General features: G+C 35.3%; 2 protein-coding genes across 2 annotated transcripts; both read right to left on the reverse strand.

Annotated features, from left to right (window-relative positions):
- Positions 1-3383: 3383 nt before the first annotated feature.
- On the reverse strand, positions 3384-6339 carry LOC113275060 (expansin-like B1). Its single transcript, XM_026524495.1, has 4 exons — positions 6063-6339; positions 5679-5967; positions 5463-5595; positions 3384-3833 (listed from the first exon to the last, which is right to left on the reverse strand). Exons 1-4 carry the CDS (start codon positions 6220-6222, stop codon positions 3633-3635), a joined length of 783 nt encoding a protein of 260 aa, XP_026380280.1. The 5' UTR covers positions 6223-6339; the 3' UTR covers positions 3384-3632.
- A 2034-nt stretch (positions 6340-8373) lies between these two features.
- Positions 8374-13513, reverse strand: LOC113275059 (serine/threonine-protein kinase Aurora-3-like). Its single transcript, XM_026524494.1, has 7 exons — positions 13363-13513; positions 13113-13257; positions 12745-12987; positions 12533-12628; positions 8950-9164; positions 8774-8846; positions 8374-8681 (listed from the first exon to the last, which is right to left on the reverse strand). Exons 2-7 carry the CDS (start codon positions 13245-13247, stop codon positions 8580-8582), a joined length of 864 nt encoding a protein of 287 aa, XP_026380279.1. The 5' UTR covers positions 13248-13257; positions 13363-13513; the 3' UTR covers positions 8374-8579.
- Positions 13514-21783: the final 8270 nt, after the last annotated feature.

The following is a 21783-nucleotide window of genomic DNA, read 5'->3' on the forward strand; positions in this document are numbered from 1 at the left end:
CTTAAAAACTTCATTGGGATTCTGAAGCCAGGCCGATACTACTTTATCGTAGTTGTGTGATCTAATCTTGCATCTTCTATCGTACGAGTACAATCGATTGATTAGCTTGAGATCGTGAGAGTTCCCCGATAGGCAAGATAAAGAAGTCACAAACATCTTCGTCTCACTATTTGTGATTCCTCGACAAATCGCTTGTGTAGTCAAGAAGGATTGTTGAGAGGTGATTTATTAATTTAGGCTGTTCTTCGGGAATATAAGACCGGATTATCAATTGGTTCCTGTTCACCTTGATTTATCAAAAAAAGGAACAAAACTAGGGTTTTTCTGTGGGAGACAGATTTATCCTCTGATAGACTTTTCTGTGTGCGACAGATTTTTTTATTATCAAGTCTGCGATTTTGGGTTGCAACAACTCTTGGTTGTGGGTGAGATCAGCTAAGGGAATCAAGTGCGCAGTATCCTGCTAGGATCAGAGGCGTAGGAGTACAACTGTACCTTTGATCGGTGGGAGACTGATTGGGGTTCAACTATAGTCCAGTCCGAAGTTAGCTTGGAGTAAGCCAGTGTCTGTAGTGGATTAATACAGTGTGAATTCAATCTGGACTAGGTCCCGGGGTTTTTCTGCATTTACGGTTTCCTCGTTAACAAAACTTCTGGTGTCTGTGTTATTTCTTTTCCGCATTATATTTTTTATATAATTGAAATAATACAGGTTGTGCGTTAAAGATCATCATATGGAAATCCAACCTTTGGTTGTTGATTGATATTGATTGATCCTTGGACATTGGTATTTGGTACCGTCCAAGTTATGTCTCTTTGATAAAGACTCGCAGATTTACATTTGCTTGAGTAAATATCAAATCGAGAGATTGAGATATAAACTCTTTGATATATCTTTTTATTGATTAAGTTTAACTGTCTAGTTGATTCTCATAAAAAGTATATTGGAGTTTGTCCATACAGATTGCTAAGCGTAATATTGGGTGGTGTTGTTAGACCCCCGCTTTTTCAGCCAAAACCCTTTATGGAAAGATATTTCTCTGTGACCGAAGCCTGTGTCCATCATTGCTAAAATTAAATTGACTATGTGAGCTAAAGTAAATGAGAAATCATAAAATCTAGACAACATGAAGAAAGAATAATTCGATAAGCTGTTAATCTCTAATAAAATGATATCAATAGACTTGTAAAGTCGAGATAATCACAATAAACTTTGTGGTGTCGAATGAAAATTTTGTGGATCCTTAAATGGAAGGATATATAAAGAGATAGAAAGTTAAACATCGAGGGGGTGAGACTTAAAATCATGAAATAAAATTTCCATGAAGGAGACTCAACCTTTGTGAATGGATATCCCAAGATCAAGGTTCAACGAGAAAAATAATTCGTGGTGATTAAGGTATGCACTATAAAGAGAACTGGAATTATTTGTCTCTCCTTACGGTGTGTTGACGTGATAGTGTGAATGCATGTGAAGGATTACTTGTAATAAATCTTGGTGAGTTTTGTAGTTTCAATTTAAAATTGAAGTGGGGTGTAGCAGTAACACTCTTGGTAGAGCTCACGTATCTGAATGGGGAAGTGGAAAAACTTCCTATGAGAATATGAGCAAATTCTCTTAACCATTCATGAAACTGGGAAATTTGCTCAGGGCCAAAATGAGCACAATCGCCCAAACTTGGACGCACTCGGAGATATCATGCATGGTCGTTATCGTGAATTACACCAAAAGCTAGCAGTTCAAGACATCATATTCACTATCTATAGAGACTATTCTAGGTAATATTTTACTAATCAAAGGTTTGAGACATCATGGACACCTCTGATTATAATGGTATTTTCCAATTTTTATATTATTTTCACTTTTTGTCAAAATTTAAGTCATTTGGACAAAAATGAGTTTCATGTTGTTTTTGATGGTTTTGGCATTACTGGAACTTAGGACCTAAGAGTCACTAAGAGTTCACTGGCTTATTTTCACTTTGGTGAAAGAAACCTTCAATTTCACGTTTAAGAAACTAAAGATGAAAGCGCTCCATACTATTATAATTTATACAATCCATAGTATCACCCTAAGGTCCACACACTTTTGTGTGAAAGAGAGGACGTTGAAATGGCTAGTATGCCTTCAAAATAAGTACGCCACGTCTGTCTGTTCGGTCAGGCAGGGTCGTGGTATTGGGGTGTCGGTTAAACGATATCAATATGTCTTTTTAATGTCTTACGGGGATTTTAGTTCATGTGTGGTTATCGTTGGAAAATAATAAGTAAAAATGAATAAATAACTTATTATTTTCTTTTGTGAATGAAAAACTTTTTAGTCCCACATCGGGGAGTTCCTACTTATTAAGTTGTTTTAAAGGACTGTACAAACTTATTAGTCCCACATCGGGGAGATCCCTCTTCTTAAGCTTTACTAGGATTTATATAAAAATGTTTTTCTCAATCTACAGAAAGAACAATATTTCCTCCATTGTTTTTTTAGACTTTCGTGATTTGTCTCGAATGTTTTCTTAAGTGTAGACGGGCGCTAATGCCTTAAAGATAGCGTGTTGAACACGTGACTCATTCTGTTTTTGCAAATTTTTGTCATGTTGAGGAGATGCGAAGATTTGGGGAGCTCATCCGCTTCGTCAAGTCACTTCCTTTACAAAGGAACTAAGTATCAACAGCTATTATTTATTTGATTTTTCTCATTTTTGATAATTGCACCCAACAGTTGGTGCAAGGAAAAAAGTCATATTATTCAATTTTTAAGATTCCTTCTCGAAAAAATCTTACAAAAGTTGAAGGTCATGTCGGTGGTAATGTGGTAACGTTATCATCTTGCTAATTATGTCGAGAACTTTACATTCTCAAAAGTTTGGCCGACGTTTGAAGGAGACGGAGGTGGAGTACTACTAGGGCGTAACTTCAACACATGCACTTCTAGGAAGATGGAAGACATGTTTTATGCGCTCTCATGGCGTTTCTTTGTGATTTTAATGGAGATATTCAAGGAGAAAAAATTATATTAAAATGATTGGATTACAATCCCAAAACCATTCTCTCAATCTTCAGATTGCTTGGTACTCATGTTAGTAGTTCGTTACTTCTCTTCACAAATTACTCTTTGTTAGTACCACTTAATTGTATTTCGATCTTTGATCTTGATGTAATTGAAGTCCATATAATTTTTACTTTATCATGAATGAAATTTATGAGATTTATTAAAAAAAAAAAAAAACGAGTCTTTTTTCTCTTTTCAAGTGAGATTCTTAGTTATGTGCATATCATTTAAATAGTTTCATGGTAATGGTGTTGACTCTGACTCCGTTGAAGCTCTGACTTTTTCTAAAATGAAGTGCAATATAACCACTAACTTAATGAGATGCTCCAAAAAATTAAGAAAATAAACTAACTTAATGATCTGACATTCATAGTAACGGAAAATCATGGAGTACATTATCATGATGATCTTCAACATACTAACTTTTTGTCAAGGGAAAGTATCCACCCAAACTTATTGCTAAATAGTAGTACAATCAATTCAACAACCAAAAAAGATGAAAATTTAAGTACACGACCAAATTTAAATTTAATATTTAGTTAACAATATCTTAAGGTTCGATCGATGGAATGGCGGCCGGAAATTATACTTGTATTCCTGAATCATATACATCCCCTGCTTTCCAAACAGAAGGTATATTATTGACAGGAACAGCCCATGTCTCATCTCCATCCTCAACGTCACTCAACAACATCCTTATTGATAATGGTCCGCTCGGAGGGGAAACCACTGCCCACACTGCACCATGGCTTCGGTCCAATAACTTGCACGTCAAATTTCCAGTCTGCAATTTATAACCAATAAATAAATTTGAAAGGAGCTAAAAGATAAGATGAGAAGACAATCAAGCATGTTGCAGTTAGTAATCCAAACACATATGTGATTTAGTTTGATTTGGTATTTGATTACCTCTTAATTAGGTAATGTAAAACATGGGTCCTAGTAATTATAACCGGTAACTTGTTAAGAATCGATAAACGTGTTTTATATGTAGGTTATGGTTCCTATAAATTAGGAATTATGTGTTAAAAGAATTAATGGAGATAGTCTTGTAATGCCTTTAAAAGCCTTTCTAAATGAATGAAATATGTACAGAGTGTGTTAGTCATATCTCTCTCCTCTCAGTTCTCACAGAAATCTAATATTTGGTATCTAGAGCCAGCCGATCCTCAGGAATGGCGAAAAGATTATTCTTTTTTTTGTTTAATTTGAGTGGAAAATACGAGAAGTTGTACAAGTTTATGATGAATAAGATTTTTATGTAAGAAAAAAATTGAGAGAAGAAAAGTTTTGATTAAAAAAATACTGGGAAGTAATATATTGTCTTCTAGTATTCAATTATTCTTTTCATTTATTTTATGTTCTCAAAATTTGCGATTAAAGAAAAATTGAAAAAGCAAACTATCTTGAAAACAAGGGTTTCCAAGAAAAAAAATTGATATTTAGAAAACAAGGATTTCCATTAAAAAAAGGTGTTTTTTTTAGGTTATAAAACATGGGTTTGTAGTTTGTACCTGTGATGCAGTAAAAGTTGGAAAACAAGGTTTCTAAGTAATAAATGAAAAATATGATGGAAAAAAATCCTACTAATTAGTCTTTGGAAAATAAGGGTTTTCATCGAAGAAAGAAGTTTTTAAATAAGAATTTATTTTTTTTAAAAACATACTTGATTATAGTTTTTGTCGAGAATAGAAATTGTTATGAACATGTTTTTGGTGAAGATTTTTTTTTGTTTAAAATATGTAGAGAGATTCTATAATTTTGTTCAAAACTGTTATGTTAGTCGAAACTATGCAGGATGTTGATCGGCTAACAATGATGATCATGATGAGGACGATCTTATGATGATGATGATAACGACAACAAATCAAAGATGTTGATTTATGATGAAGATGATACAATGATGAAGATAATGATGAACTAAACATGTTTGAATCAGGGAGGAATCCAAACACATACATAATTTAGTTTGATTTGGTATTTGATTTCCTACGTCCTGGTAATTAAGAATCGATAAACGTGTTTTATATGTAGGATTATGGTTCCTATAAACTAGAAATTATGTATTAAAGGAACTAGTGGGCATAGTTTTGTAATGCCTATTTAAAAGCCTTTCTAAATAAATGAAATATGTATCAGAGTGTGTTAGCAATGTAGTCATATCTCTCTCCTCTCAGTTCTCCGAAAAATTTATCAATTGATACGTTTATAGCATGTTTGGATGTCATTCCAGAAGTTGCTTTTGACTTCTGGAAGCAGTAAAGTCATAAATTAGTTTGGGTATAAAATTTCAGAATGACTTTTAAAAGCAAAAAAGTTTAATTTTTGTGAAACAAAAATATTTTACTTTGACTTCTGCTTCTGAATTCTACTTCTGGAGAAGCAGAAGCATTTCTGCTTGGAATAGTTTTACCTCGCATAATTGTACTGCAGTCACATCTTTCTTGCCTTGTTGATACCAAATAACAAAGGCCAAGTAGTGAGGATAGTTGCTGCTTTCATCAATCTTGAATTGAATGTTGTTGTTTGGATAAGAGCACGAAGTACTGCATGAACACAACAAGATTGGCAAACCAAAGCAAAGAAGATAAAAAAATAAAAAATTGTATCAGTAAAAATATGTATTTACCGTCTATACTCGATTTCAACAATACCCTGATCTAGTATTGTCGCTGCTAAATCTTCAGTTTGAGCCATCTTTGCATAGGCACGTCTACTGAGTATGAAATCAGTGTTATCACTTGACCCGCTGTCAGTGATAACTACTGTCACTCGATTGTCTGAGCAGTAAGCAGGGTTGGTGCATCTCACTTGGTAACAAGCTCCACATCCTACACCATCTCTATAAAGAGCAGATGCAGCTGAGACATCTCCACCATTAATTTTCGCTCCGAACGTACCAAAACCGCATGCTCCAACTATCATAAAATACAAGAAACATCAGAACATGTAAAACGACGTCAACAAGTTTTATCACGTATGTACTTGATAGATAGAGAATGTTTTTGGTCACCTTCGGTTCCTTTTTCGTCGGAGTTAGGGTAGTAAGCTGCTCTGGATTGAATAAAACAGTCGTTACATGTTGCAGCATCACACGGAATTAGCTGAAGTACAAGAAGTGGAGCAAAAAGGAAGATAAGTACAAAGGGATAATTTGGAAAGCGGATAGCCATTTTATTGGCTTGAAAGTACACTAATTAATATAGAGAAAAAAATGGTGAGTTGAAGTATAGTAATGAATGGTATTGGTAGGTAGGTAAGTACAGTTTTGGTGTGAGAATTGAGCAAAGGGGTTGAGGTGTATTTATAGGAGAAGTACATGAACATCAAATTTGAAGATGACAAACTTAGAAATTCAGTTAAAGTTTTATTGTTAAAAAGGTGAAGAAGAATGAAAGATTCTGCCTTGTTTTGAAAGTGATTTTATGTAGCAACCTTGTTAGACTTCAAATAATCTTTAGAAGTAATGATCACATTTTTCCTTTTATCATATATATGAATTTCTTGGTTCCTTTACACCAGTCTAGATATTTTTTTCGTTTGATGAAAATCTTGCTATATATCCGATCAATATATATAGTCTTGTGTAGTTTCCGGAAACATTATCTTGGTTAAGTGTTTTGAGATAAAGGATTGATTTTCTCTATTTTCTTTGCAATATTTGGTCATTGTTAATTATGTATCTTGTTTGATCAGTGAAAAAAACTTCACTATAGATGAGGTGATTTTTTTGGGGTTAAACTCTCCAAGTTCAAACCATATCTAAGCACCAGCTTAGCTACTCGTACTACTAGTGGAAATTTGGTGGTGACATTTCGTCGAGATTGACCATGATTTATATAACTTTCCTGAACAAGATAATCTGTGGGAGAACGAATGATAAATCTGCACGTAATTGCAAAATGATTTCACACCAAACATAGATAGATATATGCTTTGAATTTGAATTTTTACTAGATGAGTTTCTTGTGTTTTTGAAACTTGAGAGTGCGGCAAATTGATGAATGGTTCGTTTGGGTAATTAATGATGACATTGTATAGCAGCCCAACTAATTGTATGTACTGCTGTACGCATAATTAAGCTCATCACATACATGCATGAAACTTGGAAGGAAATAAAACCCATGTTTTTATTTGTAAAGGGAAAGGAATATGTTGGCCATACTGTGTAGCTAACTAGTGCATGCGTCTTCATTGAACACCTAACTAATCATCATTATAACCCTACTAGGAAACACCAACCAACCTTGATTATATATAAACAGCACTGTTTATAATTGATGATCAAATCTTTGTTTAATTGCCTTGCCTGCAGTATGCTTGATTGTGTTGGGTAAATTGGTCTGCCATAAGTGTTTTTGTTTATGATGTAGCCCTTTTAGTACTTTTCCTTTTCAAATAGTGCCCGGTCATTGTTACGAACAAGGTCACTAGGTCAGTGGCGCCTTTAGAACAGTAAGCGCGAAGCGTCCTAACCAATTGGCGAAAAAGGGAGAGAATGAATCCGTGTTGTACTCTCTTTCTTGCTCTTGACTTATAATGGTGGATACTCAAAATGTGCTTCAATTCAAGGCAGCTGAAAATAAGCCAGACATACATTGGATAGGATCACAAATAGCGTCAGTGACATCAAATTCCACATTGGAACCACATCAACCTTTATAATGTAGATAAAATTTAACTACATTGGAGTATATTCAGATACCTTCTTCTCTATATGGATGGTCCTAGTTTTTCTCCCTTTATCATTTACTTCTCGACACTTTCCATCATCCTTCCTTTGTGGGTATCTTGGAATTTCTTTTCATTGACGAAGACGTAAACTCTGGACACAGATGTGAACAAGGAATCAAGTAACAATATACAGTGGTTATGCGGTAAGAAGGGGCAAGAAAAAAATCTCAATGTGCGCAAAAAGGTGGACTACAAGCGCAAAATGGAATTCGATTGTAATTCCCGTCCCTACATAGCTTCATATGGTCACGAGTCATGACTACTGATAATGACAACCTCCGCGTCTCTAGAAAATCAAAATCAAACTTTCAGAGGTGATATGTTGCAGACAATTAAACTTACAACTTGGAAGCTCCCCAATCATGATAAAAATAATAGCTCATTTCTTTCACTCAAATATACTGCCATCAAAACAGAAGTTAGATCTGTACCCTGAGACCTTCAACAGCTTCTAGCAACATAAAGCACGACAAAGTTTAATAGAGTACATATACATTGACTATCAGAAAAATTGGTTTTCCCTTTAAATGCTAAATTCACTGAGGACCTGATTCAAAGTAACGAAGAAGAAAAAAGCAAAGAGGAGAAGATTGGAAATCTTACTGTGAATAGACAAAGATAATTTCAGTTGCAGAAGTCATACAACTTACATTCGACGAACCCTTCAAGAAGACAGTGTCAACTTCTAAAGCTTTAGAAGAAGACCTTATATCTCAGCAAATACAATTACATCATTTTGGTGTACAAAATATATATGAGCCACTGGTGACTATGTTAATAATTTACTATAGATCTTCTACTCACTGCAAGCACCAGATGGGTCTGCATTCTTAGTTATCCAGGGATGTACTAAAATCTTTGACAGTGGAAGTCTCTTCGAGGGATCCTTCACCAAAAGCTGCAAATGTGAGTTGCAAATATGTCAAACTAATTTCCACTTAAAATAAATGTATTATGTGCAAAATTAAGTTGTAGCGCTCGTAGACATACCAATCGCACGAGATTTTTAGCTTCCACTGACACATGAGGGGTTGGAGGGAAGCTGTACTCAAGCTTCATTATCCTGTAGACAAAAATTGTTATGTACATCAAATTTTTTGAATTACTATGAAACCAAAACATGTAGGAGGTACAAAAGCTGAATCCCGAAGATCTGAATTCACTACCTTCTAAATGTTTCATTCTGCGTCTCAGCTTCAAATGGCGGAACCCCAAAAAGGAATTCGTAACAGAGAATACCCATAGTCCAGGTATCAACTGAATAGTCATGACCTTTGTTCTCAACCATTTCTGGTGCTAAGTAATCTAGTGTCCCACACATTGTATGTCTTTTCTTATTTGACTGTACAGACCATCCAAAGTCCGCAACTTTCAGACGTCCCTGCAATAAAAGGAAAGATGCAACCAAAGATCAACTCCCTTAAAAACACGCACAGTTTCAACCAACAATTGACCATGTTAACTCTTAGTCTGACTTCTACGATCTTGAAAAAATTATGTGTTATTTCCTGTATTTTAATAATCTATTGTAACCCGTATACAAACACTATGAACTATCACGATTTGAAACCTCAAACAATCAGACCATTACAAAATTGACCGAACCACAACATTATAAACGATAACAACCCTTCATTCCTCAAAATAACAAAGACAAACAAAGTGTTGTTTCTTTTCCTCACAGCCTATAAAACAATGATCATCTCATTTTCGTTAAATGCCAAACGCACAAGGAAAAACAGTTCCTACATGTGCAACACCTATTGGCCATTGCTTGGGACGTGCCGCAACCGTGAGCATTAACAATGACCTTGTATTTTAGATTTAATTAATGCTTAAACAATTAAACCTCCCTTGAAAGATAATCTGTCTCCTATTTTCATGAGGTGTAGAATTTATGTTTATACCCATGCCTGATTTAACCTAACAATATATAGGGAACTATACTTTAAGGAAAATACATTGCAGGAATTGCCATGGAAAGCTGTTCCTTACTTACCAACCAAACGTGCCATAAGAGTATGTATGACATCAAACCAATATTGATTATACGTGGGAACTTGCTAGCAACACAAACAGCTCGACGGTTAATAATTGAGCAGATTAGAAACAACTTCATCATATAAGTCCATTCAAGACATAAGAATTGGAGGCTCCCATTCCAGATAGGAAAAAAAAAATCATATCATGAACCCAAATTCAAACTAGCATATCTAATCCAACGTATCTTGCTAAATGTATTGCAACAAATTTAGGCATCAAACAGTGAGTCTAGCCTTGATGTCAATACAACTCATCAATAAATGAATAGAACAACCTCTAGTTCACAACGATAACAAAACCACCTAGCCGTGAGGGTTTAATAGACAAAATCAAGAACTCATCGATTTCAACCATCCACACTTAGTGCCATCCCTCATGCTCCTCAAGTTAATGGAGATGCCAAGTTCATACCGCGAGATACATTCAAAATGTCTAAACAAAAGCAAATCCATTATGTGCATGTGGACAATTGGAATGTTAAACTAACAGAGATTTTCTCCTTAAAAAAGAGATGCTAAATCAACACTTCTATAACGTAGCTCGAACCTTGGATATTTAACATCTACAGATAGATTTTCTCTTTGGAAGTGGGACTAGTAAGTTGCTCCATAGAATCTCCGCCCATGATTCATATGAAAGTGGTTAAGAGGATTCTGAATCCAATGTAAACTAGATCTGGACTCGTCCAACCTCCTTCTAAACTAGACGAGATATACTAGTGGGAGCACTTTTGCATTTAGAAGAACTACCTAAGTGAAGCTTTTTAGACTATGGAAACTAGTGTATAGTTTCTGGGCTTATGTTTGTCAATCTCTTTAACTTCATAAGGTATTTATGCAACTCTATACGACAAAAGCTGAACCAACGAAGAATTTCATTGATAACATCTGGAACTCTTTGGATTATAATGTGGGAGTGTTTGCAGCAACAACTCTCTAGGTACTGTTTAAGAGGCGAATGCTTAAAGATTCAAAGCTTGTTTAAATCCCTATATTCTTGCAAGATGTGGGGAGACAAACGTTGAAAAAGCTGAGAACGAGGCTAAGAGCATAGGACATCAATATTACCCAAAACATCACGGAGGCGTTCGAGATTACAGATCATGCAAGAGGTAAATGTCTACAATCACCCTATTGTAAAATAAAAGGATTTATCAAGATTTGATCATCAATACAGTTGAAAACGACGAAAGACGTCTATTGAATAATCTAATCTAGTTGCACATGCGGCAGCTGGGAAATACGCAAACAGAATGGCGAACAAAACCACAAGGAAACACAGTTAAAAAACAATGCAGACACTAAATGGAGAACATGTTCCTGCCGGCGTCACTAATGCAACACCTCAATTTCATAGCCGCTAACTGACGGTTATTTATGCTCTCAAACACACATCGGAAACTCCATTAGGCCAATAAGATAGCTAATTGATCAAAACCTACAGATCGAACTACAATGCAGAAGGCTTTCATATCAAACCAGCAATGACCCGCTTGGTATCTGTTCAAGTTTCAACCATTGGTAAACTCACCATGTCTACAGTGGAGTCCCTGTAACACTTATGGTATTAAGTGTTTTCTAAGGTTAAGCTGACAAACCCAACCTACTCTCTCATCAGATTTAGAAGCAACGTAACAATTATATGCTTTAGCTCATAGGAAAGAATTTGCAGTTAAGTGCTTTAAACATAAAATAGGTCCACTGGAAAGCCAGTTAGCCAAGAGTAACATGACATATGTAACAAAACCAGCACACACGTTGACACTTTTGTATTTCTTTCTTGCTCTGAGTGAAGTCCCATGAGACTTGAGGGACGAATATTCACATATAGCTGGGCAACTCCAAAGCTTTGTATAGCCAAAAGACTTGCCCATAGAGAGGAACGACCAAGTGCAACAAGGGTTTGGTTCTGTGCCAAGCACTTAGACACATAACCAAGTATTCAGCAGCACCATCAACACCTTAATCTCAGCAATACCTCATGCTATCCAACACGGACCATCAACAAAAGTCAAAAAACTTGAGCTTGGAAAGAACTGTCAATCCTTGTACCAACCCAACTAGCTAGGAGGCACTCTTTTACACCATAGCTTAGATACTTTACACCTAAACAAAAACTATCTAGCCTGATTGCTTATAAAGAAAATGCTTATGGATATACACACCTTCATGTGAAGAATATGTGGTAAATCAATGCATAATCACTTCAGCACAGCAGCATTTCCTCATAAACTTTTGGTGTATACTAGTTTAAATTGTGGCATGCAGTAATTCCACTGAAAGTTATAACGATTAGTATTACCAACCAATGCTTGATCTACATTTGAAAGCTTAATCCCTCATAGTCCCTAATAAAAATTCCTACTAATAACAATATAGGTTCTAATAGGAGAGAGATATTGAAAAATTCTCCGGCTTATTATATCTATGAATGATATGCTTCTCATGGCAGTAAACAGAACATTCTTTTCAAAATAATAACAAAACAAAACAGCATGTTTCTTCTTCTCTTCACAGCCTAAAAATCAATGATCATTTCACTTTCATTAAATTCAATTGAATTTCTAAATGAAAAAAACCTATTACTCTAGTTCAATACCAACCCATGGTTGATCCACATTTGAAACCCTCAAACCCTCATAACCCCAACAAAGATTTCAAATAATAACAGTTTCGGTTATAAAGGTTGGGAGATATCGAAATTTACCTCATGATCAAGCAACAAATTCTCCGGCTTAATATCTCTATGAATGATATTCTTCTCATGGCAGTAAGCCAATGCTTTTGCAAGGCTTGCAATGTACTGAATTTCAACCAAAACAAAAAAGAACCCAAAGAACATAATCAGTAAATTAACATAAACAAACCCTAGAAAAACAGAATAATTCAAAAATCAAAAGTTTAAGGATTTGTGCTTACAGTAGCAGCTTGTCTCTCAGTCAGATGACCAGTTTTACTAAGTAAACCGTAAAGTTCACCTTTAGCAGCATATTCAAGAATCAGGAAAATCCTTTCATCATCACCAAACCAACCATAGAGACTAAGAATGTTCGGATGATCTAATGTACTCTGAATTTCCATTTCTCTCTTGAGTTGAGGAAGTAGATTGTATTTCTCTACTTGACATCTATATAATACTTTCAATGCGCAAACATACTGATGCTGCAATGCAGAACAGCAATCCACAACAGCAATCCCCCCAAAAAAAAAACCAAAAATTACTTCAGAAACCGAATCGAATTTACAGAGAATCTCAAATTATATGATTAAAGTTAGGGTTTGTTTACCTTTTTTTCTCTTGCCATATAAACTCTCCCAAATTTACCTTTGCCAAGAGGTTTTCCAATATCGAAATCTTTCAAACCCCAGTCATATAAATCTGGGTTTGGATTTTCTTCTTCTTTCTTCTGATTTTCATCCATGGCTTGAGAACTGTAGGAATTTTCTATGTTCAAACGATTAATAACCTGACAGAACACAATACCTTGCCATAGACTAAAAACATGAATTGAAATAAATAAAGAATAAGCAACATACCTGCTGATCAGAGAAACTTGTAAGTAAATCTGCGGAAGTATAAGAACCAATAGGGATTGAGAATTGAGTCTTCTCTTCTCTTTCAATTCTGCTGTATATGGGATACCTTTTTCCCCAAATGTTAGGGTTTTTTTCCCTTCAAAACTGGACTGAAATGATAAAGTGACTGTGAGATCCAAATTTCGAAATTTGAAAGTTTGCCCCCAGATTGAATATTTTCAAGGGCCGACTTAAATTTCATACGGTTGAGAATGTTGGCAGACAAAAAGATACATGGGTAGTTTGGGGAATTCGATGTTGGTAATTTCCTAACTGTCGGTTCTACGGGATTGACATTTATCATTGCATGAAGTTTGTTAAAGGTCGGAGACTGGGTTGCAGGGACGGTGCATTTTTTGAGTCCTGTCCGCATCCGACGCGTGTCCGGCGCACCAATGTGTGTGTCCTGCACGCGTCTGGTTTGGACGCACTGATGATTCGAATCCGAAGCATTTATTTTTCATTTTCGTTCACAAAACTAGTCATAAAAATCCAAGGTGACCAAACTTGTGGTACAAAAACCCCAGTCAAATGTTGGGATCCATTAAAATTCCATCGTAAACAAAATTGATACAAAAACCCCAAATTTTTAAAAATTGATACAAAAACCCCAAATTTAAATGTTGGTTTCATCAAATTTTATTTTGGTTTCATTATAAAATTTGATGAAACCAAAATAAAATTTGATGAAACCAACATTTAAATTTGGGGGTTTTGTGTTACTTTTGTTTTGATGGGTTTTTTGTGGAAGGATGGTGACACCTCTGGGGTTATAACTCGCGGACCGTTTCATTTAAACTTCTTTCATTATTTTTACTATTATTAACTAAATGAAGAAATGCAAACATTTAGATCAGTCATTTAGGTCTTTATTAAGGTTTTGTAATTGGAAATGATATCACGTATACCCTTGCTTGGGCATGTGTTGTTCTAACAATGCATTTTGATTGCGCCATGTGTTTAGTAGTGATTGATTGCTTGACCTTCGGTGTGTATAAACAAACGATCTCTTCTTTTCTTTTAAAATTTATACACATGTAGAATCATTTTCTAATTTTTAGGATCGAAACACTTAACTTTGTTGTATAAATACATGATTGTATATACGTGTCCGCGTCCTAGATTTTTGAGAATTTTGTAGTGCCGTGTCCGCGTCCGTGTCGTATCCGCGCCTGTGCAACCCAGGTCTTGGAGAATATAGTTGGAATAGAAGTATCAACCCTTTTTTTTCTTTTTTCTTTTTACATAAATAACTAATTGGAAACCTAACAAGCTAAGCTCCAAGCAGCGTACTATTACACTAGTTGAACAGGTTGTCGTGCTATCCTATCAGCGAGCCTCATGAAGAACAAATCCGAGGAGCCGAAGCGGATAGTGTGACTAATGTCGTTGCAAGGGGGCAAGCTAACTCTACCGTCCATGTCAAACTCTGTAATATTGTGCCATCTGGGACTCGAACCTGGAACCTCTTGGAACGCATGAAACCTTTGTGGAGCGCATGAAACCAGCTGATCTACAAGCCGGGTTTTTTCCCCAGAAAAGTACTGGCATTGTTTCAAAGTGAGCATCTCCAATAGAAGGTGGAAGATTTATTTATAGGATTTTAGACCTTCATTTTAACTAAATTCATATCCAACATCATTGTCAAAGAGGGAGTGTTCTTGATCAATCACATAGTTCTTGAAAGTCAGATGAACCAATTCTAAACTTGCTTGGAAGTGTGGCAAATCGGTTTCAAGGTAGTAAGTATGAAAGAGGACTTACAAAGTAAGAATGTCGACATACTTTGAACATGTGCAGTAACGCTTATCTTTAATTGTTCAAAGTTATTCCTTAATAGATAAACAAAGAAAATCTCATAATCGAAACATAAATAAGTTAAGAATCTTTTATTTAAGGTTTTTAATTTTATTTTAGGAAAACGAGAATTAGTAATGTGCATTCACTAGTTGAAGATTTTCCAAAGAGATTTTCGGTCATTATTTTGGACAGAGCATTTCCAGGAATTATGGTAACCGAATTTGGAATATATTGCATATCTTGAAAATATTTTCGTTTTTGCAAATTCCTTGTTGTCCAAACTTCTTTGTCTATAAATACTTGAAGTTTGCATTTCTAGCAAACTTATCCTTCGTGACAGCAAACTTCCTCGGTTGTGTTGTTACTGGTTAAGCCGCCTATTCGGAGAGGAGAGTAACCTAATTAGGTGAAATCTCTTACGACCCCTCAGTTTAAAGTCTTCTTTGGGATTGATAAGCTCTATTAGTACCGTTGGTGGGAAACTAGATACTTGCGGTTTATCTTGTGTTTTCGATTGATTTGATTGACTAACGATGGTTGAACTTTGATTGCACCTAGTTTGTTTATGCTTGAGAATCTTCTCTTCTGATATAAGATTCACTCAAACTAGATCGAAGTTTCGACAGGGATCTTTAGACTGTTTGTAGATCTAAAGACGTCTTGTGATAATCCACTGTTAATAGACTCCGTTCTGTGCGTGATTGACCACAAGAGATTCAAGTTGTTGTGTGCAGGCGTTTATTGAATATCTAAGAAGATTTGAAGACAAATAAGATATTAAAGATTTCTTATTTGGGGTTCATAATCTTTGGTGTGCACAATACTTGTTTCGGTATAGAGGATCCAACTATAATCGGTTTATCCTTGTGGTAGATTGGGTTTATTAGTTGTTTAGATCGGCATCAATACAATTCTTTGTGATTAAAAGCATTGATTGCAAAATCTTAACAATTACTTCGGTAGTTGAGAATAAGATAGATCTAAGAACCTGACGAAGGAGTTTATTGAGATAAACAGAAGAGCCTTTGTCGAACTCACATCACTTGGTTGAAGAGAGTTGCTACCAAACAGATTTGTTGTTCCTTTACTGTTTGGAATACGAACCAAAGGAATTGTTCCAAGTATGTGACTTTTTCATAAGTTGGAGGCGTGAGAATACAGACGAATTTGCTTGGTCTCAACTATACAAAGTTGGTTTAATTTTGTGTAGCGGCTTAATCCTGAGACTATTCAATTCTGGACAAGGTCCCGGGGTTTTTCTGCATTTGCGGTTTCCTCGTTAACAACTTGCTATGTCATTTACTTTTATTTTCCGCATTATAATTGTTTTATTATAATTAAAGCAAATTACACAAACGTTAATTCCTATTTACTTAATAAGCAATCCTATTGTGTTTGGTTAAGTCCGATCCTTTTTATCAAGTAAACATACTTCGTTGTTGTTTTGTCTCGATCTCGTATCCATAGACGATCACACGAAGTATGAACCGATTAGTTGCATTGTCTCGACTCAGTCCATAGACAATCACTTTCGTAGAAAGGACTTATAGGTAGGAAAAGTTTTAGCTTGAGGAATATTTGGGTACCCTCGCCTTTTCAGTACGCGTACCTGTTCGCATACTTAGGTAGGTTACTTTATAAAATCGGTTTGTTCATGAACTAAAACATTTATTTAATAAGGAATGCAATCTTTGCAAACTGTGGTTATAATGTTCATGAATCAATACGAGTGAATCAAAACGTATTTGCTTCGATTGTGTCTTGTATACTTCTATGAGATCTAAGCAATTGAACAACTCTCTAACTAGTTCATTTGAGTCATTTGAACTAGTTATGGTGAAGATGAATAAGGTTGATATGAAAGTGCTTATATGGCTAACAATTGGTTAATTATTGCTGAACCAACTAAGTGTACACGTTTAGGTACGATTACTCAAACCTAAATGAAGTTACATTTCATTTGTGTATAACAAGCTAAGTTCGATCTAACAGTTGAAATATGTTAGCTTGAATCTAATCAGGTTTTCATCTAACAGTGAATATTGAATGCTTTGTTACCAAGGTAACTTAGATTGCAAACCCTGATTTGGAGACTATATAAAGGAGAACTCTAGCAACTGGGAAACCTAATCCCCACACATTCTGTGTGATACTAGTTGTATAAGCTAGATTCCATTTTCCTTTAACCTTAGGTTTCTCTCGAGACCCTGTAGGTTAAAGACTTGAAGAATTCATTGGTATTGTGAAGCCAGACCCAACTATTTTCTCTGTAGTTGCATGATCTGATCTTGCTATGTCTATCGTGATTGAGTGCAATCGTAAGATTGGATTGAGATTTATATCTATAGGCAAGATAGAAAAGTAGTCACAAATACCTTCGTCTCATCGTTTGTGATTCCACAATATCTTGTTTCGCTAGTCGATTAAGATTATTATGAGATGATTGATATTTCTAGGCTGTTCTTCGGGAATATAAGTCTGGTATATTAATTGGTTCATGTTCACCTTGATTTATCAAAAGACTGAACAAAACTCGTAGGTATTTCTGTGGGAGACAGATTTATCTATTCCTGTAGACTTTTCTGTGTGAGACAGATTTGTTTGTCAAAGTCTTCGACTTTGGGTCGTAGCAACTCTTAGTTGTGGGTGATATCATCTAAGGAAATCAAGTGCGTAGTATCCTGCTGGGATCAGCGACGTAAGGAGCGTAAGTGTACCTTGAATCAGTGTGAGATTTATTTGGGTTCAACTACAGTCCAGACCGAAGTTAGTTTGTAGTAGGCTAGTGTCTGTAGCGGCATAATACAGTGTGGTGTTCAATCTGGACTAGGTCCCGGGGTTTCTCAGCATTTGCAGTTTCCTCGTTAACAAAACTTCTGGTATCTGTGTTATTTCTTTTCCGCATTATATTTTGTTATATAATTGAAATATCACAGGTTGTGCGTTGAATCGATCAATTGGTAAATCCAACGTTTGGTTGTTGATTGAAATTGATTGATCCTTGAACATTGGTCTTTAGTATCGTTCAAGTTTTCTCTTTTATATTCAATCGGGCTCGCAGATTATTATTTGTTTGATTGTGAATTGAATTGAGAGATTGAGATATAAATCTTTGATATACTTTCTCAAGATTGAGTCTGACTGTTTAGTTGATTCTCTTGAAAGTATATTGGAGTTAGTCCATACAAATTTCTAAGATAAATATTGGGTGAGGTTGTTAGACCCCCGCTTTTTTAATTGGTATCAGAGCAGGCAAACACGTTTAAAGACCTCATAAGTCTGTGTTTGTAGCGATCTGACTCTATGGATAGAAATTCTATCTCCATAAACCTACCACCAGTCTTCGATGGCTCAAACTACTTGTGGTGGAAAATCGCTATGCGTGCTTTTCTTCAAGCTCGTAATTTTCAAACATGGGTACGTGTTGTTAATGGATATAATCCTCCGGTTAATACAGAAGGCGATTTATCTATACCTAAGGATATTGGTAGATATACTCCAGAAGAAATCCTTGCTGCAAAGCAAAATTCTGACGACTTAAATGCTATCATACATGTCATTATCCCAGATCTTCAGCCTCATGTGACCATGTGCACGAAGTTTAAAGAAGCCTGGGATATCTTAGAAACCGTATTTGAAGGGAATACCTGTGAAAAGAAGCTCGGTTTCAAAACCTAAATTCTGATTGGGAAAACCTTTGTATGGCAGATGAAGAATCATTTGATGATTTTAATCACAAAGTGTCTGAAATTGTTAATGCATCTTTTGCATTGGGTAAGACTATTCCTGAAAAGGACATTGTGATGAAAATTCTCAGATCGTTCCCATCCAGATATGATTCTAAGAAGCATACCATCGTTGAAGGAAATAATCTCACAACACTTTCCAGAAATACTCTGGTCGGGAAGTTAAAGATCTTTGATCATGAGCACACATCGAAGTTAAAGATCTTTGATCATGAGCACACATCCAAATATGGAAAGGATGTTGCTTTCAAAGCACAAAAGAACACCAAATTACTTGATAAAAGTAAAAGTGTTTGCATCTCTGAAGATGATCTTTCTGAGGCTGATTCATCAGATGAAATTCTTGACAAGTCAGTCTCGATGATCACAAGGAAGTTTAGGGATCTTCTTTTGAAGAGAAGTAAACGGTTTTCCAGAGATAAATCCAGGTCATCAGTTAAGCCCCATAATCGTGTTCCTCCTAAAAACAGGGATAATGATGAAACTGATAACGAGGATATGCCTCAATGCTTTAAGTGTAAAGGTTTTGGCCATTTTGCAAATGAGTGTCCAAATTGTAAGAAATACACTGGGAACAAAGGTCTAGATGCAACTCTTGATGAAATGTCTGACAACTAAATGAAGACGAAAAATTAAGTGTTGCGCTTCTTTATGAAAATATTGATTTTGATAATTGTAGAAATACATACATCAATCTCGATATTCTTTCAGAAGATAACTCAACCAATCTGGAAGAAAAATTGACATGTCTGTTGGAAACTCTCTGTCAAATTTTTCAGGTTCCACTATGTGTCTAGCAGCTTGCACATCTCGGGCGTCTGTATCACATTCCAGGTTGACATGCTCTTATTGTTCACTCAAAGGTCATGAACATTCAAAGTGTTTCAAGTACAAACACAAAATGAGGTATGTCAACAAACTTCAACGAAGAGCGAATCGATTAGCAAATAAGCTCAAACTTGTTCAAAAGACCGCTGAGGTATGTAAGATTTTATCTTCGTCAAACAAGTTAGTTCCAAGGATAAATTTAGATCATTAGAAAGAAATTTATGGTCTAAACATTATGAGAAACATGGCTCGATGAATTCTGGTCGAAAAGGATATGGTGGACAAATTATTGTTCACCCCAGCACAACTTAAATTGTGTTGGTTAATGCATCTTGTCTCATGTGCCTGATCAAAAGATTTTGCACACCTCAGGCTTTAGAAAAAGAAAAGTCTTGTAGATTGTTTTGATTTTCTTTTTATGTTTTTTGCTCTGAGAGCATTGTAAAGTCTGGAATTCGTGCCACGTTTCATATCTTTTTTATATTGGAAAAGACTTCCCTGTTTAATCAATAAAAAGGGTTAAAATAAACAATTTTGCCTTTTATAGGATAAGAGTTGTGCGTACGTGAATCCTTTAAACAGTATAAAGGTTCTGTAACCCTACATTTGTTTTTTCCTTCCCTAAGAAACTCTTTTATCACAAATTTGCTTGTAGAGGCTGTTCTGAGAAAATCTTCTCACAAACCCATATTTCTATGGAAAAGATGTTAATATGATTGTTAAGCCATCAATCATGAAGAAAATCGAAAGATCTCTGTTACCTTCAACTTTGAAAAGAAAAAGAAGGAATGTGAGGAAGCTAAGAGATGTTCCTTCAAATTCTCAGAAGTTTTCTGATGTTCTTGAAGAGTTGAAGGAAACAAGGAAGGAGATTCAACAAATAAAGTCTTTTGTTATGAGATCTCTTGAAATTCAGAAGGCCCTGGTTCGACATCATCAACCTAGAAGGTTTGTTGGAATTTACTCCTTTCTTCACGAACCATATGTTCCCATGACTGTTGACAACAAGGAGTTCGGGGACGATAAAGAATTTTTTAGAGGTCTCAATGTCTAGGAAACTTCTTATGAGAATTTATTCTTGTGTTTTTAAGAAGGATAACTAGGGTTTGGAATATCCATTATTGTGAGTACACATAGTTATGTCCAACGTTTTCATCTTGCAATGTTTTTAGATTTATTTATTTAAATTCTAAAGTTTGTTTGGAAGATGATTTTGAAGTATTAATCTATATGGTTTCATATATTGCAACTTTTTATGGGATATGTGTGTTTGCGTCCGCGAACTATGATTGTCCCATACGTGGTCAAAAGTTAAGTCTTTCATATGTCGATATGCAAATATTGATAAAAGATTGAATGAACTTTTGACAAACAAAAGATAAGCCTATTATGTCATTATGCAAATATTGATGGAAGATAGGATGAGCTTTTGTTTACAAAGATTAAGTCTATTATATGTCATTATGCAAATGGTGATGAGAAATAGAATGAATCTTTCTTTATTCCGCGGTATTGATATTCCCTGATCCATATTTTTTTATGTAAATACTGTGCGGCTCCGTAAGTTCTCTTATATGAGCATTTCCGATTAAATGAATCACAGGTTCTCTTGTGGTTAATTTAATTGAGATTTTTTGATACAAATTCATTTTTCATGTGATTTGTTAATGTCCAAAGAAATCCTTATTTTCTTGTGAAAGTAAGGTCGCTCTTGTTTTTCTTTCGGGAATGACATTTTATGGGAGAAAGTTCTTAATTGAACATGTGCTTAATTACCAAATATTTGTGGGGAGTGCGCTGTGGAATATTATAGGGGTTATCTTGTATCTTTATAAACTCCTTGATGAATGCATTTAGTTTCGTCTATATGATTGCATCTAAAAAAGTTGATATGTGTGTTTCTTTTGGTCATGAAGTGTCTCTATGGAAATTTCATTAGGATCCCACTAGTTTTCGTACCTTTGCCAATTTTATTGACAAAAGGGGGGGGGGAATTAATGTGTAGTTC

Source organism: Papaver somniferum, chromosome 4 (genome assembly GCF_003573695.1).
Source record: "Papaver somniferum cultivar HN1 chromosome 4, ASM357369v1, whole genome shotgun sequence".
Lineage (NCBI taxonomy): Eukaryota > Viridiplantae > Streptophyta > Magnoliopsida > Ranunculales > Papaveraceae > Papaver > Papaver somniferum.